Source organism: Alosa pseudoharengus, unplaced genomic scaffold, assembly GCF_046254945.1.
Source record: "Alosa pseudoharengus isolate Yale_2024_CS ecotype anadromous, Long Island Sound unplaced genomic scaffold, YU_APseudo_1.1 YU_APseudo_1.1_scf_23, whole genome shotgun sequence".
Lineage (NCBI taxonomy): Eukaryota > Metazoa > Chordata > Actinopteri > Clupeiformes > Clupeidae > Alosa > Alosa pseudoharengus.
Window position 1 is genome coordinate 19,606,241 of NW_027468685.1, and position 25,793 is coordinate 19,632,033.

The 25,793-nt window shown below is 41.3% G+C and overlaps 3 protein-coding genes across 3 annotated transcripts; all 3 read right to left on the reverse strand.

Moving 5' to 3' along the window:
• Nucleotides 1-292: 292 nt before the first annotated feature.
• On the reverse strand, nucleotides 293-6,674 carry sall3b (spalt-like transcription factor 3b). The gene is made up of 4 exons (XM_076301945.1): nucleotides 6,596-6,674; nucleotides 1,614-4,373; nucleotides 910-1,250; nucleotides 293-688 (listed from the first exon to the last, which is right to left on the reverse strand). Exons 1-4 carry the CDS (start codon nucleotides 6,672-6,674, stop codon nucleotides 293-295), a joined length of 3,576 nt encoding a protein of 1,191 aa, XP_076158060.1.
• Nucleotides 6,675-18,074: 11,400 nt separating this feature from the next.
• On the reverse strand, nucleotides 18,075-23,055 carry lix1l (limb and CNS expressed 1 like). Its single transcript, XM_076301942.1, has 6 exons — nucleotides 22,459-23,055; nucleotides 21,320-21,483; nucleotides 20,495-20,635; nucleotides 19,609-19,704; nucleotides 18,831-18,908; nucleotides 18,075-18,448 (listed from the first exon to the last, which is right to left on the reverse strand). The coding sequence occupies exons 1-6, from the start codon at nucleotides 22,826-22,828 to the stop codon at nucleotides 18,191-18,193; spliced, it is 1,107 nt and encodes a 368-aa protein (XP_076158057.1). The 5' UTR covers nucleotides 22,829-23,055; the 3' UTR covers nucleotides 18,075-18,190.
• Nucleotides 23,056-23,864: 809 nt separating this feature from the next.
• Nucleotides 23,865-25,091, reverse strand: LOC143140157 (type-4 ice-structuring protein-like). The gene is made up of 3 exons (XM_076300977.1): nucleotides 25,018-25,091; nucleotides 24,605-24,740; nucleotides 23,865-24,137 (listed from the first exon to the last, which is right to left on the reverse strand). The coding sequence occupies exons 1-3, from the start codon at nucleotides 25,064-25,066 to the stop codon at nucleotides 23,924-23,926; spliced, it is 399 nt and encodes a 132-aa protein (XP_076157092.1). The 5' UTR covers nucleotides 25,067-25,091; the 3' UTR covers nucleotides 23,865-23,923.
• Between the last annotated feature and the right edge of the window lie 702 nt (nucleotides 25,092-25,793).

The following is a 25,793-nucleotide window of genomic DNA, read 5'->3' on the forward strand; positions in this document are numbered from 1 at the left end:
GTAGTTTAAGACAACCACAAATGATACAAATAAATAATAAACAATTTGGAAGTGCATGGCCCCAAAATAAGAACACACAGCAATGTTGACTTTTGGAATTGTACCAAATGAAACATGGGGGAATGTACTGGGGTAACATTTTGAGAAAAAAATCTAAGATAGCTGAAATAAAAAATAGAAATGCCCTATCTAACAGGGTAATTACTACTTCAACTGTAATATGCAAAAATCACAAACAGCTTTTCAAATGGAATCATGATTCCATTCACATTTCATGACCACTCACTTCAGTCTAATTGATACAATTTTCTTTGCTATTGTCTATAAGCATTGAGAAGTGCTGGCTTACAGAGCTGTCATTATTCTTTTTCCCAAAGTTAGTCATAGGTGGACTGAGTCCTGAATTCACCCTGTCCAAGCCCACAGACATCCCATGGTGGTTCGGAGCGCCACCATTGTGAATGACAGAAATCTCATTGCTCTTCATAGCCACACTATTGGTGATAGCTGCCGCGTAGTGGTTCCAGAAGCCGGGGTCCACACTCATGGCCCTTGCTGCCATGTCCTTCTGAAACCCCTCTGTTAACTTGAGAGCGTCTGATCCCAGCAAGGCTACTGGGTTGTCCAGAGACAGGCGCCGTCCTCTCCGGGCAGGCATGTTATTCCACATGTGGGTGCCCATGTGCACCTGGAGAGACAAGCAACATGTAAATTAACATGTACAACTCTAGACACTTCAAAAATCATTCCAGAAAAAACTCCAGAAACTCCAGTCTAGCATGTTCTGTCAAACTGAATATAGTATACTAAAAATAAAAGGTTAATAGAAGGGTCATATAGCGTGATTTGAAATCATAAAGCTACTACCCATCATATACGATATATGCAGTGTTATGCTATATAATATACCTTGAGATTCCCTTTTGTGGTAAAAGCTCGACCACAGACAGAGCAGCTGAACGGCTTCTCTCCAGTGTGTGTTCGCTCATGAATCTGTAGTGCGCTCGCTGACGAAAATGTTTTCCCACACGTCAGGCAAATGTGCTGTTTTGGGGTGCGGAGTGGTTGAGGGGCTCCTAGGAGAGGTGAGACCTCAAGCTTGGCCAGGGAGGGTGTGAATACCTGGGCCTGGGGACCGTTGTGCATGCTGGGTATTTCTCTCCTAATGGGTGATGACCTGTTGGTCCCAGGGAGCTCCATGTTGCTCTGTGTGGTGCTATTTGATGGACTGATGCAACAAGGGATTATTCCTAAAGGAAAGAGATATAACACAACACAAAGAATTCTTAATTAAAATCAAACAATTTGTGCCACATACAGTATTGCCATACTCACTTTTATTAGTATTTGTAGCTTTAGCCTTTCTTTTAATCAGTTAATAATGCATTCACTCCATTATTTAAAGAAGAAAAGTGACGGAGGTTGTGCATATTGTACTGAAAAATACGCACAACCTCTTTATAATTCCATGTGTGTAGTAGTTAGAACATACTGAAAGATGAGTGTGATCTTAAATTGTGTCTTACCGAGTTCCTTGCTTGAACAAAGCATATCATCTAGATTCCCCTCTTTCACAATAGTTATGCCATTTTCAGCATTACTGCTACGTGTACCATTCTGAGCAGCAGCAAGGCTGGGTGAATCGCCTCTATCTGTGACAAAAGTCCTTTGAGGTGATTTGTTGCTGTCTTCTGGGTTAGCATCATTGTGGAGCGGAGACAAAGAGACATCCGTGGAATCTAAGAATTCAGTTCCAAGCATACAATGTTTCTCCGCCTCGTCTAAGGCTGAGCAACTGTTGGTCAGGTATCCACGGCCCACAGGTCCGTTTTTCAACATTGCGGCCTGACGTGTAAGCTCTGTCTTGGCTGTTGTGTCAGTCGCTGTCATTTGTGTTTCCGTCTCAGATAGGCCTGACATAATATGGCCCAGAGGGCCAGAGTTTATGTGTACATCAAGATTTCCATCCTCCTCACTGTTTTCATCTTCCACCTCAATGGAGTCATCATATCGACCATCCACATCATAGTTAATCATGCTGTCAAAGCTGTTTTCATCGTAGGAAAGATCTGTATCCATTTCCTGGTGAGCATCTGTTGGAAGCACATTTGGTATATGGCCCACCATATGCATGCGAATGTGTTGCTGCAGCACAATAGCATTTGTGAACTTCTTCTGGCATATCGGACAAGAATGCTGTACCCAGAGTGGAGGCTTGGCACGGTGGACCCCAAAGTGAGTCTTCAGGTTCCCCTTGGTGGAGAACGCTCGGCCACACACTTTACACTTGAACGGTCTCTCACCTGTGTGAATGCGGTAGTGCATCTTCAGAGCACTGTGACAACTGAGCACTCGGTGGCATATCACACACTCGTTGGGATCTGACACTTTTTTATCAATGTTTTCCACTAGCTGCTGCAGCTTGGAGGTTTCTGAGGTTTCCATGAGATCTACGTCCATTTGAAGTTTGCTGTACGGCTGATCTGAGTTGCAGGATTGTAAGGAAGACCTGGGTGAAGTGGATTGAATGGAAGAAGATTCTGAAGACACTGTAGTCATATTTGCATTTTGTGTTGGAAGGCCATTTTGAGAGGTAAATCTTTCAGCTGCCCCAGTCAAGTAGATTGAGGAAACCTCTCCCACCTGACTACATGGTGTGGACACTGTATCCACAGGTTTCCTTGATTCAGTAGGATTAGGAGACAAAGAGGTATATTCACTTGGGGCACTGGAGGCTTTTAGAGGAGATCCTGCTGAGGAAGCATTACTCAGAGAATCAGTGGACCTTTCTGCACCATTAAAAGTTGAGGGAAGATGAAGACCAGCAGACACGTGGCCAGATGCTATTAAAGGCCTGCTGTCTGGCCATGTGCTCAGTGCTTTGTCTGGAAGAAGGGACATCCCATACGGAAGCCCAGAGCTTGTAGGGATGTTGTCCAAGTATTCGGGCACGGGGTAAGGGTTCATCTGAACATGGGGGTATTTATCTTTGTGCCGCTGGAAGTGGACTTTCAGGTTTCCCTTGGTGGAGAAGCGGTTTCCACATATGTTGCATTTGAATGGCCTCTCCCCTGTGTGGGAACGCAAGTGGATCTGCAGGGCACTGTCGCTGCCAAACACCTTGGCACAGAACCTACACCTGTGCTTGAAGAAGGAGTCATCTGAGCTCGGCTTGCTATCGAATATGGAGACATTGGAGAGCTTGCCTTTTCGCTGTTTCATAAGAGCGCTCAGGGGATCCAGTGCATTGGTCGTGGCCATTATGCTAGCCAAGGGGTTGGGGAAAATGATGCCTCCAGGTGGGCTCAGAGGGAGCAAAGGAAGACTGGAGGACTGATGACTAGTCTGGACATTGTTTGGTTCCACAGAGTGCACACCTGAAGAGACATTTGTCTGACTTCCAGTGACAGGTGTTGTGCTACCACTGTATGGAGGCAAGGCAGAGGAAGCCATACTTAGAACAGATGACAAGTGGTTAGAACTGGGCAATGAGACCATGGATCTGATGGCACTGTCTGACTGTCCAGTCTTAGGATGTAAGGAGAGCGACGAGGCAGCTGTCTCCACCCCAGACACTTGTCCATTTGCATTGGGGGGCAGCAGTCCCAAGAGGGGGAACATGGGTCGGGTCAGCATTGCCTGCAACTGATGAGGACCGGACGTTGAGGAAAGTCCTTTGGAAGTCAGATTCTGTGCTGTCTGCATGGGCTGCTTGTTCAACATGGCCACTTGATTGCGGATCTGTTCGATGAGCTGCAGCTGTTGGATCTGCTGCCGCTGCAGGTCCAATAAGCGATCCAAAATGATGGGGAGCGGGGCAGCACTCTCCCCGCCTCGGAGACTCTCAGAGTGGACCCTCTGGGAGAACTGGGCCACAGCCACCCTGGTGCTCTGCAGGATCTCTAGAGTTACATTGGTGCTGGGCGCACCGTAGCATACCATGGTGGAAGGAGGCTGTACCAGAGGACCGGCCACCTCAGGAACGGACAAATATGGAGACTTCTGTGCCTCGGGATACGTTTGAAATTCTGGTTCCAGAACCACATCCATGCGGTTGTCAACCTTTCCATCAGTGCTCTGCACAGGGTCCATTGAGTTCTGCTGGATCTGCTCAGTCCATTTGGGTTCAGTTGCATCCATGTTGTCTGCCGTATCGGTGATGCTGTTTGAAATCTGTGGTGGGGGTTCCAAAGATAGAGGTGTTTCTATGTGCTCTTGCATGATGAGGGTAGGAGACTCTTCAGTGCCTGTCATATGATGCTCACACATGTGAGGCCACGACGGTAACTCCTTAGGGGAACTTTCAGAAGCATGTGTCCCTTCATGGCCACCGTAGTTCTCTCTGTTCTCCTGATCCGATCCTCTCAAGAAGCCTGTGGAAGGGAGTAAACGAGGGAGAGTGTGAACAGAGATCCCTTGTGATATCAGGTTTCACTACTTGCAATGCATGGATGAACACTACCTAAAAATCAATCGCCCCAATTTTCCAATCACCGAGACAGAGTTACTGTAGTCACTCACATCTTACACTCAGCTAATTACTTTTATTGCACAATCCATCAGATGGAGTGACGAGCTGCCGAGAGTGCTACCTGATCACGGTGCATCGTCACTCGGGCTTTGTTTGCCTCATTTCAATTCCCCAGTGCAATCAAATATCCTAATATGTAAAAAATTCATTCAAGACACTAATTTAATGAAATGTGGTTCTTGACTTCTGGATTTTCCATAGTCCATCATTGTAGATAAATGTTATAGCTTTTTCAGTTTAGTGAAATGGGATAGAATACCAGCACACAGTTTTACAAAATACAGTTTGTCAACAGAAGGTTTTGTTAAAAAAAAATTAAAGATACTAAAAAACAATCTTGTTGAATTTTGTAAATAACAGAAGCATCTCTCTATTCATCTTTTATAAAACTGTATGTTTCCTCACTTAATTTAATTTAGTTTAATTGTAGTGTGCAGCATGAACAAGCCAGTGATTAAAGTAGCCTATAGAGTCTTTCACATGCTGCATATTTCTTTTCTGTTAAAAATCTAACCATCATATGGTGAGACTGTATGTGATGGCAGCAAGATCAGAGAAGAGCCAGCATTTTGATTAACACAAAGACACCATGATTAGTGGTGAGTGACAATCGATGTGATCAATACCTATCATATTAATTATCACCCAAAAAACTCCTCAGTATTGTTTGACATAAAAAAATAGATAAATAAAAGAAGACTGGAGGAAAATAAATACACTAAACTAAACATAACTATGTATTTTTGCAGTTAAAAAAGACACCCTTTATAGTGACTAGGTGGTCCAGAGAATGGTGAGGTGTTCTAAAAGGAAAGTCAGATAGATAGAGCAAAAGAGACAGAGTAAACCAAGACTATTTTTTTTCACCAGGTTGACATAAGATGAAGTGGAAGGCTTGCACCAGCAGACCACATACTAAGTGGCAAAATAGTCACCACTACTTTAGTCTTTACTTCAAAAGCCCTTACCCAAATCAATCACAACAGAGCCCCTCTTTCAACAAGGATGTGCCAGAGTGACAGCGGCACTGGGCCCAGATTTAACTGATTCACACCATGCTTTATTATAGCCTTGTACACTAAGCAAAGAAGCATTTCTGATCTGAAATTAGGAAATTAAGTGACGTTAAGGAATGTAACGTTGTTACTAGAATCCCCCATATGCATGCTGTGTAGTACCTATTGAAGAGTCCTGACACAAGTGACTAAAGTGGGGTTTATCCTACATTTTTGAATGTAACATTTGAAAGAATTGAATAACCGTTATCGTGGGTTATTTAAATTTGTGAAAGATTAAATGCAATATCAGAAACTGACATTGTTAAAAGAAATACATAACAACCTTGTAACATTGTTGCAGAGATTGAAATGAATAATCTGGGAAGAAATTACATGCAAAATTAAAACCTATAAAAGACCCAAACTAACTATTTTTTTAAGTAAAAGTAGAAAGAAAAAGAAAACCTCTTTGTGAATTAAACAAATATTTCCATGACAAAGAGTGTGCACTTCACTCCTTGGACAATGTCATGAATCAGTTAAAAGTTTTAAGTAATTTATTTCCCCTAGTCGCAGTTCCAAACAGTTTAGAATAGCTTAGACACTTTTGCCATATTTTTCCACAGAACTTAATGTTCTACACATATAAATGTTGATCTGTAGACCAGCTTTGCTGTTAAATTACTCTTTGTCATACGTAAATATCCACTTTATCTTATAACATCACAACCGGGTAATTTTGAACTGTGTAGCCTACAGGGTGTTTACAACTAAGTTAGAGGAGGAAAGAGGGACACCTCTAAGGTTTGTGTGTGTGTGTGTGTGTGTGTGTGTGTTATTTAAAATCAAACTTAATCAAACTGTCAGTGTTGATGCAGCCCCAATCTATGCAGAATATGGCTACATGCAGCGTTGAAACTACACAGTGTCAATTCTTAAGGTGAATATAAAACATTGATATTCAACTCTGGAACAGTTCAAATATCTGCACCGGCGTTAAACTAAGTTATTTTAAGAGTAAAGCGGTTTGACATAAGTTGGCTAATAGTGCAGACTGATTGCATACCTTCATCTGAGGAAACTTGCGTGAGCGCCGTCTTTTCCGACATAAGGTGCTGGGGCTTCGCTTGCTTTCGGCGTGACATGTTGGTTTGCTGCGCTGGAGCGCTGCTCTCTGTGGATACATCGACATCAGGCGAGCGCTCTCCGCAACAGACGGTGTTGGGTCAGTGAATATCGGATATTAGCGAGACGTTGATGCCATTGTGCAGATTGCGCATGTCGGGATAATAATGGCAGACGATAATGAATTACTATTCGTGGTGCCGATCGCTGAGGGCTTGGCAGAGTTCCAACAAATAGACTGCGCGTCCACAGATATGGAAATGGACTTGGTGACGGGCTTCACGTCTTGCTCAATGCGCCCTGGTCACACAGTAGGTCTAGACAAGACAGTATTTGGAATGGGATAGAAAGCTATCTTCCGTCATTCTCTCCATTAATAACCTTTTCATGTCATAAACGGAAAACATAGACCTTTAATTTATCTACGCAAAATCGACTTATGTGGACATTAATACCCAATTGTGTAGGGCTGTATTCTCTTCAGTCTTCATAAATATTTTTTTATTTGCTCGTATTTGTTCCCGTTCCCTGACTTTCTTAACATGTAAAGTGATGTAGAAAGCGATGTAGCCTAGGAACTCTTTCTTTCACTTTCTCCAAAGAACGTTGTCAGCTGGCTTATAAAAATCAGCATTCATGGCGCCTATTGCTTCAGGGATGAATGTCTTAATGGCACACTCAAAGCACCCCATTAACAGCATTCTTGTTTGTGCATCACCCTGTGCGTAATTTGCAGCGTATCTCAATTGAACTTGTAAAAAAGTTGGCTATAGAGCATGCCACCATCTTGAAAAGGAATCACTGTGGTCGTAACACTTTGACATCTCCTGTCTCAGTCATTACAGCCAACTACTCAATGTTAAAAACAAGTTGACAATTATTAAGCTGTTTCTTGGTATTTTCATCTTGTAGAGAACCTTCATCCAACAAATGCCATTTGGCTTTAAATGATCTGACAATCATCTAGCTTCATCAATCATCAATCAATCGCTTGTACAGACTTCTAGTAATTATTACTTTATAATTAACAAGAGTTAATGTCCAGTGTTGTCTGTGTGGAAAGTGCGTCATCCCATGACCACTGTCAGGAAAGGTTAAACTATGTAACCAGGTCACCAAAACAACAACATTACACTGAAATCTTTCTTTGGCCATCAAATACTGTATCCTTTTTGTCCCTCATCAGCTTTCATTATAAGACCAAATGTAAGGGAAAGTAAGCCTTTAAGTCCAGTGTGGCCTTTTCCTGTGAGAGAGACAAGATACTGATCCAGGATGCACTGCACAGAAGCAGTAATGCACTGGGCTATATTATCAACTACTGTACATTGACAGAGTAAGTAACTTTAGCCCACTGAGACTGCAAGACTGAGAAGATAACTGCAAGGAGCAGCATAACATTTCATTTGCAATTAAGTTTAGTCACTGCTTGCTAACTGAGATCTCCTGTTGACCTTAAACTGTAGTCTTTGAGAGGATCACACATTTAGCCTAACATGTCACTGAGCTGTCATAGAAAAGTTTCAAGTTTTAAGACATGACCAGCAATCAAATTCCGAGGTACAATAGGCCTATCAGTGGGCATAAATACCATAGGACGCAAAAGACTGGAGAAGCACATTTTCCACACAGGTTTCATATTAGCCAAGACCACTGAAATAATCAAACAGATATGGTTATGGAAATATGGTAATAATTCTTAGTGTGGGTTGTTATAATGACTCTATCATCTTGGCAGTAGATAGATAGATAGATAGATAGATAGATAGATAGATAGATAGATAGATAGATAGATAGATATATACTTTATTGATCCCCAGGGAAAATTCAAGGACAGTAGAATTGATCAGTGGAATTTACCACAATCTGAAATTCCAACTGTGCATACCACTAAGCCTACAGACAGAATTCAGATACAGATTAAATAATGTTCACAGCTGTGTAAATTATTTGTCAAGCTTTTTAGTTTAATTAAACAGCCAATCTAGGCAACATCTGCTATAATGGCTTATTGATGTTCCATTGCATGTATTTACAGAGGTTTCAACAATCTTATTTCGTATTCTAAAGTTTGAAAATGAGGAAAAACAAAATCAGCCCTTCTGTCGTCCAGAAATCCTCGACGTTTGGTGAGAGTGCCATTTTAAAAAGACCAAACAAACATTACAGAAGAAAACCCAAGGTCTTTCAGCATTCTAAATAGAAAGAGGTCTCCAGGGTGTAAAACATAGCCCTGGGAAAGCTCGGCTTAATATTGGGCTTGCATCTAATTTTTCCCCCCTTCAACAACTCTAGCTTGTGTTCGAAACAGAAATCATCTACTAGTACTTTCGAGAGGACGGGGACAAAGCTGGGTCCTCGCTATACATCTGCGAGGTTTTGAAAACAAAGCTTTGTTTGTGTGCCTCAATCACTTTTGCTCATGAAAGCGAACACTTGCTTGAAAAAAAAACGCTCTTTTCTCAAGGAATCACTCTAAACCAACATCCTGGTATAAATTTGCAACAAGCAATACAGGGGTGATTGTGCGCGGGGGGGATGCTATGTGGGACGCATACAAATGGACCCTTCTCCAAAATCCCCCTCATCACATGCCGTAGTGGCTGTAATGTTCGGTACATCCACTAAAGGCAACTGTGGTCCCTTTTCGAGAGTGGTAGCTGGTTTAATAAAATCATGTTGTACAGTTATATATAATATTTCATTTGATATTTTCCCCTCTGTGCCAGCCATCAAATTGATTTTGATGATAAGACCCCCCCCCCCCAAACCACCTCCAGACACACACACACTTACACACCTCACCCCACACTCTCGAAAGATTTTTTTTTTGTTATTCCGCCTCATTCACAGTAGACGTCGTTTTTTCCCCATCCTACTCCCTTTTTTTAAACGGGAGAGACTAAAGTTACAAGCGTGTGGCATTTTGAAGGCGTGGGGGGTGGGGGGGTGGCGGGACGGAATGAAACTGGAAGCTTGGTATTATGGATGAAGGCAGTCTGGGAAAATGGGAAGTTGGCAGGAGTGCCAAGTCACCAACGAGACCCCGGGCCCACTCCCCTCTGCACCAGGTGTCCGCTCGCTCGATTCAAACGATACTATTCTTCATAGACAGCGGCTGAGTATTAAAGCCACCCCCCTTCCCTCCTCCCCCTCAAGTAAAATCATTTGCAATTGAATACAGATATAATCCTGGAAATATAACTCTCCATTAGGAGTCTCCCGGTACGCCAACAAGGGCCCCATTGTGTGACATGTGTGTATTAATCACAGCCGGAAATAAAAAGCGCAGGAAGAGGAGGGGGGTGGGCGGGGGCCATCCCTCCCTCTGGACAGGCTGTTTTGATGCTAATGAAAATGTTGTGTTAGCAGCTCACGCTCCAGAGTATCATGTCTTGCAGCAGTTATTCATGTTATCCTTGTACACAAATAAATGTGTGACTGGCAACGGAAGACCATTCAGATTTTATTGCAAGAGCAAGAAATCAGTCAACAGGTGCTATTTCTGTGCTTATGCAAAGTGAAAGACTGAATGTGATTGCTTACTGTCAGACATACAGTATATATTCCTGGTCTGATTCTACATAGCCAACTCACTACTCATATATAATCTATGTACAGCAAACACACTGTATACTGTGTACATACTGTAGGTGTAATAATGCAGGGAATGCAGGTGCTGACTCTTGCTTGTAGCACCACGCGCTACCTTCGCCCTTTCACAGTTGTAATGTTTGCTTGTCTGCTAGGTGGCTTTTCTGAGACAAAGTTCCACTACAGTCAGTGTATTGGATTCTGTCTCGCGGTGCAGTGCGCTGAGGACTGTTGTCATGCCTCACTGATGCCGAACAACGGCCGCACACAGTGTCCGATCCAGTTGCACAGAAATTGAATGGCGGTCAGGTCTGGGATGGCAAAAGTGGGGATATGTTAGTTTTTTCGCCATCACAGGGGACTTAACTTTACACCAAATCATTTGTGTTGCTGTCGTATAATGAACTGTGAGCTGTGAGAAAGGTAAACAGAACTTCAGCTGTGAGATAAAATCTTGGTTTCATTCTTTCATCTAAGTGTTGGCTATTTTACGTTATGACCTCTGAGTCTCTGCATCGCTATACAAGCAAAAATCACAGTGAGGTGTCAAACTGAGATCAGCACATACTTAGTCATCCACATTTTGTTATCCATTATGGCAATTCACTGAAATACAGTAATCAAACTAGTTTAGAATATAAAATTATTCACTTTTTTATTTCCTTTGCAAAAAAATGATCTTGATCTATTCATGTAATGCATTGACTGAACATTCTGTGAGTGTGCACACACACTGATTTCACCCCTGACTCACTGAAGTAGTGTGTCTGTTGCGTATTGACTGTGGGCTGTGGTGTATGAAGTTCGGGCAGGTCAAATCTCTGTCACACTAACAGTGCTGCATTATCTGACTGTTTGGTCCCTCAGTGGATGTTCAACTGAGTGAGCAACACTGGGTTCCACCCACAACTCCTTCCAGGCCACAGTTCCTTTCTCAATGGTCCCTTATACACACTCGGTATTATGCTTGTTTTTGTGCCTTGTATGTGTCCATAAATGTCTCTCTCTCTTTTTTAAAATCGCTCTGCGCTTTCTCTTTGTTTTCACATTTGTGGGTGTGTGAGAAGGAGGCATGTGTCCGTGCCTTAAGAGACTTCCTCAAGCAGAAATTTAATCCTCACCATGGGAACACAAGTTTTGACAAAGAAAGACAAAATCACCCCAGGATTTATGTAACAAGTGATTGAGTCTCTCCAACACTGACACAAGAGTGACAACAGTACGCCAGTTGGCAGTACTAGGTCTCCTTTGGTCATCTTGATTTTGTGCTTTTTTATGTTGGTTAATATGTTGTTGTTACTTTTAAATTGCACAGTACATTTTATGACATATTTGTGTTTATGTAGGGGTGGTGGAGCACCAGTATCATCCCTGTCTGGCTAGTGGTTGGCCCGTGTTAGATTCCCAAACCCAACGCTGCGAGTCCATGATAAAAGGGTCTAATGTTAGATGCAATATCCCCTAGATGCGTGTCCCATGATAATGTTACTGTTTCGACCATCACAAAACATCAAAATACTCAAAACATGAAGTAATGCTAATGTAGGAATTGGCTCTTTAACTTACCCAACTTTTTAATGTGCTGAAAACAAGAGTCACCTGAACTCCTAACAGCTACATTCCAAAGAAATCAATGGAGTTGTGTGTTAGATTGTCCCTTGCTGTGATGGAAGCAGATGCTAATGTCTGAGGTCAATTGCTAGAGCACAGAGATTGATGTAGGGGCAGGGGAACGCTAACACCGCTAGCATCACCCCTTGTTAATCATTGGCCCTGCTCTGGTACAGTAATTAGCAAGGTTATGAAGATGAAGTGGGGCTGAAGAGGGTCTTGCTCAGCTCATTGAGAGGAGAGGTGGTGCACTGGTTAGGTCACAGTGTCACAGCTATTATAGTCTAACAGGTGTGTGAAGTTCAGGAAAAGAGATACACATGCTATTGTTGCACTTCAGAGATTGTACTTTTTGCTTATTTGTCCTTTTGTACCTATTTCACTGCCAGATGATTTGTTTCTCAGTCTTGTACAACTGTTGCACTTCTTTCTTCAGTTTGGGATAATGCTGCATGGGCTGATTTATGAAAAGAGCGTACCACACAACCTCATGTGTGATGTGATGCGGCATTTGGAAGATTGATTTTAAAAAGTAGCTCCCAAGCAAATATTTAATATGTGACGTTTCGGGGCGAGCCTTTCTCAGATATTTTTGCTTGGGAGTGGCAGGTGAACTTTTTTGTGATTGCGGTATCTTGAAATTTACAAAAGGTTTTGAATAGGTGCCCACAACAAATCCATGACATGATTATTCTTCTCAATGGGAAAAGTTTGTGGAAATCACTTCCCCTTTCTGGCCCATAGCAAAATTCACCAAGCCAGAAGGAATGTGATTTGTTGCTGTGGTACTGTCATCTTGCCAACCCTAAGCTGCATAGTTCTTGGCCCCTAAACAACATTAAGACCAAGTCAAGGTATTCTGCCAGTTTTTCCAAAGCAAAGTACCCTATTTTAGCTTGCACATTTATGTAACCATACAACTTCTTGCATGTTATGAGCAACCACATTAAACCTGTATGTAAAATTTGGGATCAATGGATAAGCTGACTAAATGTTAATATTGTGTATTAGATGGTAAACTCACAATGGTGTATTTACTGTCTAAGAATAACTCTTCAAACAGAGGGCATGTGTGTGTGGAGTACAAAACAAAATTAGAAGTATTTAATACATTAGTGCTATTATACCAGTTGCAATTAAAGACCCAGAATGAAGAGGCGAGATGAATGTCCACAAAACATGAACTTCCTTTGATATTCTTATTTTTGTCCTCTGTTAACTACACTGATACTTTATTCATGTTTCTCAGTTGTTCCTGCATGTCACTGACGATGTCAAAGACAGAGGACAATCACCTTTTTTAGAAATTAAACCTCCATAAATTGTAACAACAACAATTTAAGTGAAAGACAAAAAACACATTGATCCACTTAAATGATTCACTTTTGTTTCTGCCATTTGCACTCTAATGCAGCTTTTAGATGACACCAGTGGCTTAAGGGCCTGTCTATAGTGTCTAATATAGCAAGGTAATGGCACTTTTGGTTACAGTCCACTAACCACAGCCGTGGTCATCCCTTTAACATCCCTCGCCATCAGTCCGTTGACCCCAATTAATAATGATTAGCCTGTCGGAAACATACAAATGGAACAATAAAATGCAGAACCTAACTAATTAATGACAACCATTTCTGCTAATCGTTGATAAACAGAGACCACTTAGTCTTGATCACCGTGTGCAGATAAAACCAGGTCAGCGCTCTTCAGGCCCCTCAAGCGAAACAGCTGTAGTTCCAGTTCAGAAAAAAATGCAGACTGTTTGAAATCCAGAATGTAACTGCAACATACAACTCATTCACAGTGTGGAATTGTAGCTTTAGTCAGTTACATATTTTCACAATTTTTGGGCCTTTTGAAAACTGAAACTTGTATTGTATTGAACATTATGTATGATAAAGCCAATATTACTCTCAGGAAAATAATATAATTTACAATCATAAACTACATACATCATAAACTACAGTGACAGTTTCTGCCAATTCAGCCGTTTGACATGTTTTTGTGACTAGTGGTGGCTTTTGAGACACTGTTAATTATAACCACCACTGCAACAGCTGCTGCTGGTCATGTAATGTTTGTCAATGCTTTTCTTCTTCTTCCTCTTCTTCAGCTTTTTTCATAGATGCTGGTTCATGTTAATGCCACCTGAAGTAGGCTTAAAGCGAAACACTTTTTTGGGCAATAGCTCAAAATCTGTGAAAAATAGTATCAGTAGTAATAGTAACAGCCAGTATAGGCCTTTGTGGATTTCAACTATATTTTATTTGCTTGTTCATAATAGCATAAAGAAGCTATTTCTCAATTAAATAGATCAGCTAAGATTTTGTTTTACCAAAGATATTAGAACATGCATTCCTCTGTAGGCTACTTCTGATATTATGTGGTCTACAGTATCTTCAGAATTGATTTTTTCATCAATTCAAATGGTCCCCCTAGTCACTTGTTGAAGCACTAAAATCATGCAACCTTTCATTCCATTGGGCAGTTCACACATGCTTTTGGACCCCTTGCGACTTAAATTTATTATTATGTATAATAAATGTATTATTATGTATAATAAATGTATTATTATTACTGGGGGCAGCCGTGGCCTACTGGTTAGCGCTTCGGACTTGTAACCGGAGTGTTGCCGGTTCGAACCCTGACCAGTAGGCACTGCTGAAGTGCCCTTGAGCAAGGCACCTAACCCCTCACTGCTCCCCGAGCGCCGCTGTTGTTGCAGGCAGCTCACTGCGCCGGGATTAGTGTGTGCTTCACCTTACTGTGTGCTGAGTGTGTTTCACTAATTCACAGATTGGGATAAATGCAGAGACCAAATTTCCCTCACGGGATCAAAAGAGTATATATACTTATACTATACTTATTAGTGTGTACCCCTGTCCTGTTATACATGTTACCCTATATTTTGTATTGTTTTAAAACATGTTCTTACCTCCAACTAACAATACTAAATTCCACAGTGTGGGGGGGACATACTCCAACAATCTGTGAGAGCACTGAAACTTTATAATACGATATTTTAGAAAGCTCAATTGCCCTGTTATTTGATCAATATGAAATAACTATCTGTACAAATGGGGAAAATCATGATTTATGACCTCAAAAGATGTGAGCATCATCAATTGTAAGCCTTAGTCAAAATGTCTAAAATAATTATTAGATTTCTGTGATCAAATAAATAATATATTTTCCAAGTGCACAATCATCAGTTTGCAAAGGATTTTCAAATAGTTTTCAGCAATATGAGCAAATGCTGGTTCATGTAATTATTCCAATTTGAAACATGCAGTCTCCATTAGTTGTCAAGCATTTCCAAATATTGATTATTGTCCTAGTTACAGAGCTAGGAATGAAAAACTATTAAACTCAAGCCGACTGTAAACAGCAATACAGAAGAGGCTTCTCTTCTGGAACTTTGACCTTTTCAGTGAAGTGTTAAGGGGGTATTACTATTTACAAAAATGATCTGTTCTTAAGTATCCGAGACAGCAATGTTTCATCTTTGTCCTCTCAATAATGTTGAAAAATGGGACATAACTACAATGGCCACCACATTTACTGGCATCCCGATAAAGATAAGTAAAAAGAGTAGAAAGAGTAAAAAATCATCTTTTGACCATTATTTCAGTTTCACAGTGGAAACAATGAGGAAAATCCAACCTTAAAGGGAAACAATTGTATTGAGAGAAAAATCCTCATAAATAAGTCAATATTACAAACATAAACTTATTTTGTCACAATCTTTGGCAAGACTGACATTAAAAAAAAACAGTAAATCTGAGTGCTTATGAACTTTCAAGCCGTAATTCATTATTTCTTGGTCCTTGGTATCAGTAAGTCAATGAAATACCTGGGCATTTTAAATGAAAAATATATTAAAACTGGGTCATGGATCATCCAGCAGGTCAGTGAACCAAAACATATGTCATCTCAGTTCCCTGATTTGAAATACCTAAACCAGTGGGATGAGCAAGAGGAGAATGCACGAGAGGACATAGGAATCTGGGTGATATGAGAAAATATATTTCTTTATGAGGATCTTTTCTCTTCCCAGAACAAATTTACTTCCCTTCATGATTGGATTTTGCCTTATTGTTTGCATTGTGAAACTAAGATAAAATGTGATTTTGTTTTGTACCTCTTTTTACTCATCTTTACCAGGGGTGCTAAATTGGCAATATATGTGGAGGGTGCTGTAATTTGTAATTAGTAAATTACTTAACAAATTTGAAGGAATAAATTGTAGTTCAGAGATATGAACTGAGGTAAATTAAATGCTGAATGCAATAACTGCAGTAAATTTGAAAATTTCAGCTATATGGTAATTGTTTGGTTGAACATATATTTTACAAATTTTCACGGTCAGACTGACACCTGCAGGACAGAGGAGAGAACTGCTTAGAGTCATCAGCAGTTTTTTACAGTTTCAAAAACAAATGACAAGTGAAGGGGGTAGATATTAGTTTACTACACATATATGAAAACAAACCACAAGTCAAGATTTATTTGGGCTACTTTATTTGTTGCCTTTTATGTATAAAACCTACATTGATTTAAAAAGCTTTACAATTTGTGATATAAAATATAAAAAATGGCTGTATAAAATTCGAATACATTGTTTCTTCTCCAAAATTATATTTCAACATGCATTTCTAAAACAATAGGCATTTGAGTGGAAGTATGATTTAAAACAATAGTAACAAACATGTAACAAACAAACATTCCTGTAATTTAAAAATTGTAACAGCACTGCTGAAATTGGTGTCACAAAAACCAGAGGCAGGGACTCTGTCACATAAGTCATTATGTCATGAATCACACCTAGTTTCTTCATTTAAAAATCTCAATTTGTTTGCATTCTTTATTCATATGTGAAATATCCACACATATACCCATTATCTGTGGCATATATTAAATACAGGGGAGGGGGGCAGATAATAAGGTAAATAAGAAACAACTCAAAATTTTTCTTGAGAACGATTATGATACATTCTCCTTGCAATATGTCATGTAGTGGTAATGACATGGATGTTGATGTTACTACAGCTGATGACGGGTTTAGCTGTATATCAAGGCCATGGTGTTCTTGTTGTGGTTTATGTTCCCATTTGAAAAGTCTTCATAGGTGTGTGTGTGTGTGTGTGTGTGTGTGTGTGTGTGTGTGTGTGTGTGTTTGTGTGTGTGTGTGCGCGTGCGTGTGTGTGTGTGTGAGAGAGAGCACTGTAGTTGCAGTCCTTACAGTACATGAGGCAATATAACATTAAAGACATAAGAAAAGCAAGCAAAGGAAAATTGATTGCACTTGTGTTCATATGGCTTTCTTGTCTTCCTCTACCTGCCGCCAGGCTGTTGTTGAACACTTAAACCTGACCAGATGGCCCCAAACACCAACACTACCATATACTCAAGAACTTGGTCAATAGAAAGTCATAGAAGTAGAACATCAGAGTTGTGCTTTAAGTTCTGCTCCTTAAAACCAAGACATGAGAAATGACACTTCTTTTCTCCAGACATTGGGCACTTTCTCCCTAGAACTGCTTAGATAAAAAGATGGTTTGCCCTTTAATGTGCATCAAAATGTCAGCCCAACTGGTGGAGATCATTAGGGCTGTTTAACCTACAGTACTGCTAATGAGCAAATGTATGCATTGAATTGGTCATGAACATGCTGCACAGTGCATGTTGTCCAATAAAATTGGGTTTAGACTGCACTTAATGCAAAAAAAAGTAGATAGACTTTCAAATATATAAAATTATACAAAATTGATTGTTTGGCATATTGGAAAAGTGGTGTGGGTTGTAGTAACTTGAATGTTAACGTTTGACCTGTTTTGGCATGCCCTATCATTTTGGTTAGATTCAGTTTATTGTTCACACCGTATGTACTCGTACTATGTTCACAATTATAGACTGAACACTGCAACATACTATTTCAGACATGTTCAATGCCGGATTGAGTATTTTTGAACTGTTTGAACGATAACACTGACTCTCAATCAGTGCCAACATCCAAATAAACATATTCATATTCTAAGCACTGAGCATCACGTCTAAGATGTCACTGAAGGAATATGTCATATATTTCAACTGTGGCAACTTCCAAGTAACATAATTTCACTTAAAAAACACCAGCAAATGGATATAGGCATTTTGATGGTTACACTGACAGACATTGGTCTATATTTTGGCTTGCATCTGTTTTTTTTTCTCAAAAAAAAAAAAAAAAAAGTAAGAAAACTGTCTCTTACAATCAGAGTGGCTCCAGGTGTCCTTAGAGCCACAGCCACACTCTCACGCCACACCACAGCCACGCTCACACTCCGCCAGCCAATCAGCAGGCGTGCGGCAGCGTCGCTGTGTTGTTGGCCCCGCCCAGCTGCCCCACGGCCAGCATGAGGATGTCCTTCTTCTCCTTGTAGAAGCGCAGCTCGCGCCCCGCCAGCCGCGCGTCCTCCAACTCGCGCTCGGTCGCCGCCACCTCCCGGTTGATGGTGCCCGCCACCACCTGCTCCCGGTTTACCCAGTCGGCCGCCATCTGCGTGCGCATGTCGTCATCCAGCGCCCGGTGCGAGTAATGAGCCAGGACCTCCTGATGGAGAGGGGGGGAGGGTGCATTCCATTAGGGGCTGACTTATGCTTTAGTTTTATTGGGGTACTTAATCCAGATACTGAGCACTTAAACTTCACACAAAACGTTAATGACTGTATGCACTGAAGCATGCACGCTTGCAATCTAATGCCATTAAATGGTTTAAGTGTGGTAAGTATATAGCTGCCTTGTATTATTATCAATTCTACGTGGCCTAAGTGCTGGTTTAGAAACTGATCACTAGTGAAGACATGAATGGTTATAAATACAGTCTGAAAAGTTCCCATTCACCAGTAGCATATGGCAAATACAGAAGCTACACCCGAAACGCTTAATTTTGAGTTAGGAGATACTTAAATTGTCACAAAAATTTCCATTCTACCTGACGGGAACACTGCCGCTCCCTCATGGCCTTCAAACTTCCATTCCAGTGGAGCAGTTGGAAAACTGTCATTAATTCCTACCAAACCAATCCAACACATATTACGTAAGTAAGAGAGCAATGTACCTCAGGCTCAGAATCATCTGCATTCCTTTATGAATGGAGAAGCAGATCATCTAAATGGTAAGCTTCAAATGCTGCTACAAGTTTTACTGTGAAAATCTTTTTGTCAAGGTATCTATGGATGATTTTTGTCATTATTTGTCATGAATGAATACAAATGCAAGTGAAAGAGAAACATAGGAAATCTTTATACTCTAATATATACTCTACTATACTGTAATATACTATATCAGTATGTACAAGTTAGGTGAAACACTGTTGTGTAAAAGAGAAATGACATGACGGACAATATGAGTCTGACTAGGTCAAATTTGTATATCTACGGCAAACCAATTTTTGTAGCAGACACAATATAAATTTCATAGCACGAGCTAACATACACCATGAAATTGGGCAGCCTGCAGTGTAGAAACATGTCAAAACAACTGGTGAGATTGTTTGGGTAAGCTAATTCCATTCAACATACAGCATAAACACAATGCCATAAATGGACTGCACAGACATAATGTCCCAGTACACAGATCATGCTCAAGCAATGAACTTTTCACGCAAGATGCTAGATATCCTTGCAGGCACTTTGATGGCACTCTTGCCTCTACTAAGTGTCCGATCTAAATGGTAAATGAGCGACCCTTGCTCCTCTAAAGCGTTTTACCTGAAACTCGAGCATGGACTTTCCTTTATTGGATTCCAGCATGAAGCGGAACGCGCCAATCCCTGTGTTGGGGTTGTCTGCCTCTTCTCTGTTTCCCTGTGAAAACCAGAGGTGCGTTCAAATTCCCAAACATATGCAAACGTTTGCAAACAGCTTTCTGTTTGCCTTGAGTTTGACGAACGTTTGCAAACACTCGCAAACAGTCTGAGGAGGTAGTTCTTCGCGAACATACAGCCGGAGCTGGACGTGAGCTTGACGAAGGGAACAATGCAATTATCGTTACAATGGAATGTTGACACCAAATCATTCAAATTTAACTGTTCAGAGAAAACATGTTCGCTACAAACGTTTGCCAATGTGTGCCAAATTTGAATGCACCTCAGAAGTGTTGGCTCCTTATCTATGGTCTATTATGGACATAGCATGAGATCTTTTTACATGTCATTGTGCTTCCAGATAAGATATTAAAATGTTCAGAAGTTCCTATGCATGGATAGACTATATCCTGAAAATATGCACTATTTACTTGGAATTGTCTGGAAGTGGAAATGTCAGCAAGTGTAATGTCTCTAACAAAACAGAAAAGTTTAAACATTGCATTGTTTTCCACAGCATTTATGTAGGCAACTCTGCATGTTATTTTTGGCATTACTGCATATAGTAACGACCTAATACTTGCTGTGTTGAAAGGAAACTTATACAAACACTAATCCTTTTTGTTCATAGTTGTTCAGCATGTGTCTCTCATTATGGCATCACTGTAGTTAGTACATAGAGATGAGATAAACACATTCCACTGACTGAGTTGTATCTGACGTGAGACAGCCAGTGCTGAATAGTTTTTATTTTCATCTTCGACACGAGGGGATATAGTTTAAATGCTTACGTTGAAGGAGGCGAGAGCTTCGCACACGCTCTTCTCGATGAACTCGTCCGTGATACGGCGGGATGGGTGCTCATTAAAGACGGAGTTCATCAGAGCAATCTTAGCCGCGCTGCGTCTGGCTTCGGCCTTTGTTGGACAAAACTGTTGACAAAATAGTAAATTAGGTGGGATCCATTGAATGAACTAGCTCAAGCACAAGGAGGATAGCGGAGAGAGAAAAGCTGTCACACAACATTACAATAACAAAATATGTGAGTTAACCCTTGTGTTGTCTTAGGGGTCAACATTTACCTGCTATAATGTTTAACAGCATAGACACCCCCCTAAGTGATCTGTTTACAACTTGAAATTTGGTGACTACTGTGTCCCTAACATTAGAAAAAGTCAAAGATGGCTTTTGTTCATATTTCCATAAAAGCTGTACAATAAAGATGACTTACATATAACAGAAACACAAAGAACATAGTATACCTACACACATACCTACACATATCTACAGAGTAGACTCCCACACACACATTCACACACCTACAAACACACATACACACACACTGAAATATTGTGATAGAATGTTCTATGGACTGAACTGAGCTTTCGTGGAGGAATGGTCATTTTGACCCGAGGGCAAGGGAAGTATACAGAATATGAGGACAACACAAGGGTTAAAATTATAATGTAGCCAATTGCCAAATTTGAAACAGTTGTGTGTAGTACTGCAAACCTAACGTCATGGAAGTTCAGGGCAAGTTCTCTTACTCATTACAACGGCCAAAACAATGTCCTCCACAACTAGAATCTGAACTTTGACCTCTTTTCCACCCTTACCTGGAAACTCCCAAAACAGCTTCCCCCAGGAAGGCTGACGTAGCACACATAGGGGGGGTTGTTGGAGGGGACCATCTCGTAGACCACTAGCGCCCCGTTTCTGAGGTCCGCCCCTCGAGACTGCTTCATCTGCCAGAACTCCTGCAGAGCCTCCACCACGTTCACTGGGAGAAAGACACCATTCGAGGCAAATGAAGAACGGCTTGCGGTGTAGCCTAGGCTTACTTACAGGCTGAAGACAGGGATGATCTAATCTACAAATAATCCATTGTTTATGTATGCACAGACCATCCAGAGTGTGCTACAATTCAAAGCTGTTTAAGTGTTTAGAGATTGAATGGCTACAAATACATGCTTTAATATGTTTCTAATGTTTTGATGACTATTCTCACAGAAGTTTATCCAAGTACAGTTTGGCTGAACAAAGTTGCATGAAGTGATTCACTGTAAAGACGGCTGCCCAAGAGTATTGGCAGTTGGTCAATTGGTGACATCTAGAGGAATACACAGAACACCATTGACATAAAACATTTGGAATTACTTAAAAATACATCTGTAGGATACAAATGATTAAGAAAGTGCTCGTTCTCTGAAACCATCTTGCAAGCATCTCCTGGGAGGAGGGTCGAGGGCTGCAACATAATCTCTACTACTAACTGTGTATAGCACAAGTAAACCAAGCTATTCCTGCGATTTGCTCTGAAGCATTCCAGGGTGAACACCTGGCCTTACAACAGTTCGATTCGCATCATAACCGTTCAAAGAGGCCAAGAAATTTCATGTGAGCTACGAGATGTTGGCAAAGCGCATTGAGAACTGGAAAATTGGCTAAGAAGACATATTGTGTAAACATCTTAAGCCTGCTTTGGGAAGAATGACCCAGAACAGGATTCATGCTTGTCCAACACGTTCCATAGGAATTCCACTATATATTCCCATAACCTATCGATATGAATGAAAGCAGAGTAGACATAAAGGCCTATAAGAATAACAACGAATGTCCGTAAATATTTTAAGATATGTGAATATAACTTTTACTTTACGGATAGAATGTATGATTAGGTTATGTTTTTGAGCAGAGCATCTGTTGGCTATGGAATGCGAAGAGGAACACCATAGCCAAAACAAATCACTCTCACCTCTTCCATATCCTTGGGTATGTTTTGCAAAACTTCTGACAACGGCATCAACTGCTTCCCGCAACACAGCCGGGTTGGCTGGATTGCATAGCCCAGCACTCGCCATTCCTGCAGCCCCCAGAGTAGCAGAGCCCATGACGCCCAACCCGAGGCTGTGGAACTGTAGCGGCGGCGGAGGCGGCGGTGGTCCCGGGGACACAGATAGGGGAGCCGAGGCGGATTGCGGGGAGGTGGTTGGTACAGTTACACCGGGCCGCAAAGATCGTAGAGTACCAGTAGACCCTGCTCCATATCCCATCCCGTGTCCTATTCCAGATCCTATCCCAGATCCTATCCCGGGCTGTAGACGTTGAGAGCGAAGAGATTCCATTGTCTCAGCAATGACACGCACGGCGAAAAGGAAAAGGTAAAGAAGCCAAACAAAGCGCGGACATTCACAATCGCGCGTATGCTATTTAATACCTTTGCTATACGTTTAGAATAGAGCAAAGCTGTTTTTCCTCAATAGCTTTTATTAAGACAGAGGATACGACTAATCTGAGCTACAATCCGCTTGTCTATTCCGTTAGTTTTGGTCAGGATTACATTGCCTGGCTGCCAATCTTCAGTGGGCGGAGAAAGATTTTGGTCACGGGGACGGACTGACTGATAGGCTACACTGTGCCTAACATTTATTCACCCATAAATTATGTTACACGCTGCCTTTAAACAAACATTCAGAACGAACACAGCCGTATCCAACAAAATTAGCATAGCTTTATCTGTGTTTTTTCCGGTCTATATATGACGCCACTAGGGCCAGCCACACAGATGATCCACAGGGCCAATCTCGAGGCGTCTGTGGGCTTGTCAAGGCCACGTTCAAGATAAAGCAGAATGGTTTTGTACATCATCATGAGAATTTTAGACCAGGGGCGGGTCGTCCTGAATGCATTGTGAGTAGCCTAGTTTCTCTGACTTCTTGTATGCATTTGGCTTGTAGTCTACCAGAAGTAGGCTATCCTTCTCAGATGTAGACCTACTCAAGTTTTAGAAGTGTCGTAGTCCATGTTCTATGAATATAAATCCAGCTGGTTTATATAGTGTGACCAAGTGATGCTTTGTTCTCGTGTTTATATTGTATCTTTCTGCCTTGATTAAACCAGAACACACCTAAAGATATTCTCTGTCATTGTGCGGGTGTAGTAGGCCTAGGCCAACTCATGCTTACATTTTTCATATTTCATTGCTTTGTTTGTTACTTTGATTTTAACATTTTACCTACTCATCTACATTACAGTTACATAATGGGTTACACTCTTCATTGTCACCCATGATCAGTTAAGTTCAGTTCAGTCAGATTCAATACTCCTGGATGACCCATAGTAACAAAACACACATGGCAGCGCACTGAATTACTTCAAGAGCCCTTTAATGGATGTTGGTGTTGTGAACGACAGACTCATGAGGTAACAGATTAGACTCTTTACTGGCCAATGGCCTTGGTCTGCTCCATCAGCTTCCTGAAGATGTCTTCCATCTGGGCCTGGACGGAGTCGGCCAGGGGCCTGAGCTGAGCCTGGACGGACTCGGCCAGGGGCTTGAGCTGCTCCTCCATGTTGGCGGCAAGGGGCTTGATCTGAGACTGGATCTTCTCAGCCAGAGGCTCCAGCTGGGCTTTGCTGTCCTCAAGGTAGGTCCTGAAGGAGAAGGTAAGGCAAAGCAAGTTTATTTATATAGCACATTTAATGTTGTAGCATATGCACATTGTAAATGCAAAGTGCTTTACAAATGATCAGATAAAAGAACATTTGAAAATAAGAGATTAGAAATGCTAAAGTGCATTAAAATGTTTAAAAGAACACATTGAAACAAAATATTAAAAGGGAGGAGTGTATAAGATCAGCTAAAAGAACACTGAAAAAAATATAGTGTAAAAGCAGAGTGTGAGTGTGAGAACATTTGCAGGTTTACTTTTGTGGCTTACATCAATGTTTTAATGTATCTTGTGTGTTTTGATTGTTGCCATCACTACACCACCATGATCAAATACCTTTCAAAATACTATTAATTCTGTATAGTTTAACTTGGATTGTGCAAGAGCACATGAAAAGAGTGCAGCAGAATGCCCTGTTGTGTTACAGCTTGGTAAATGAAAGACACTTACTGGGCCTGAGCGGTGAGCTCGTGGGTCTTGAGGGCCTCGACCAGCTCCTGGGTGGTGCTTGTCAGCTTGGTGGACAGATCCTGGAAGTACTGAGTCAGCCTCTCAATTTCGGTGTTGGCATCAGCAGCCTCATTTCCTATAAGGACCATCAAAGAATAAATTAATATATGTGGTGAAACAGTAAATGGCAAATGTTGTGTTAAAATGGATTGAGAGAGAAAGAAAGTTGGTATTCTTTGAGCCAGCATGCTCAGAAATTAGCACAATCTGTGCTTTTGCTATTAGTATGAGTAATCAGGATAAAACTGAAAACCTTATAATTAAACACATTGATATTAATATATCAATATGTCAGTTGCAGCTTTGTGAAACTCTTAAACCATCTAACATTTTTAAAAAGAAAGGACACATACCGTGGGCCAGAGCCAGCACGACAAGGACGGCAACCAGAGCGAATTTCATGACTGAAGATCTGGGTTAGGCACCTGACATGGACAAAATCACAGTTATTTCCTTGAAAGGTGAAAATAGATCAATACAACAGTTCCACTCAGAGTAGAAAGTAACTGTCCTGGCTAAACTACTACCACATAACCTTCTCACTGAGACTGAATTACAAATCTCATTCAAACTATACACACTGATGACATTTTACTAATAAGAGTTGACTAGAGTTAGCGGAACATGATGTTATCCTTAAAAAAGGACGTCTCAGTCGTATGTCTATTTGCAGTCCAGCAGTTGTGTAGAAGGCCCAGGAGGAGTAGCAGAGGAACTCACCTTTACAGCAGAACCTTTATGACCTGATGGTACCTGTGTCTCTGCGCTCTTCGTATTTATGCGCCGAGGAGCAGAGGGGAGGGGCATACGGGCAGATAAAGGAGTGCAGCATTGATTCCTCATCAGCAATTGAGGGCGTATGCTGACCCTTGTCACAGGGCTGGCCACCAGGGCAACTTTCTCAAAGTCCAACGGTCCCCTTCAGCGTGCTGACGCCACACATACTGTAGCTGTGTCAAAAGGACATGTGATCTTGACAAGACAAGATGGGAGTTTGTTTTGGAGCCATGTGGTTGAGGACCACAAGCATGCCAGTGTGGATTGCTCAGGTGTTGGTGAATGGTCTCTTACCAGGGATCTCAAAACATTCACCCCCACACAACAGTTACACAAACCAGAGATTCCCCTT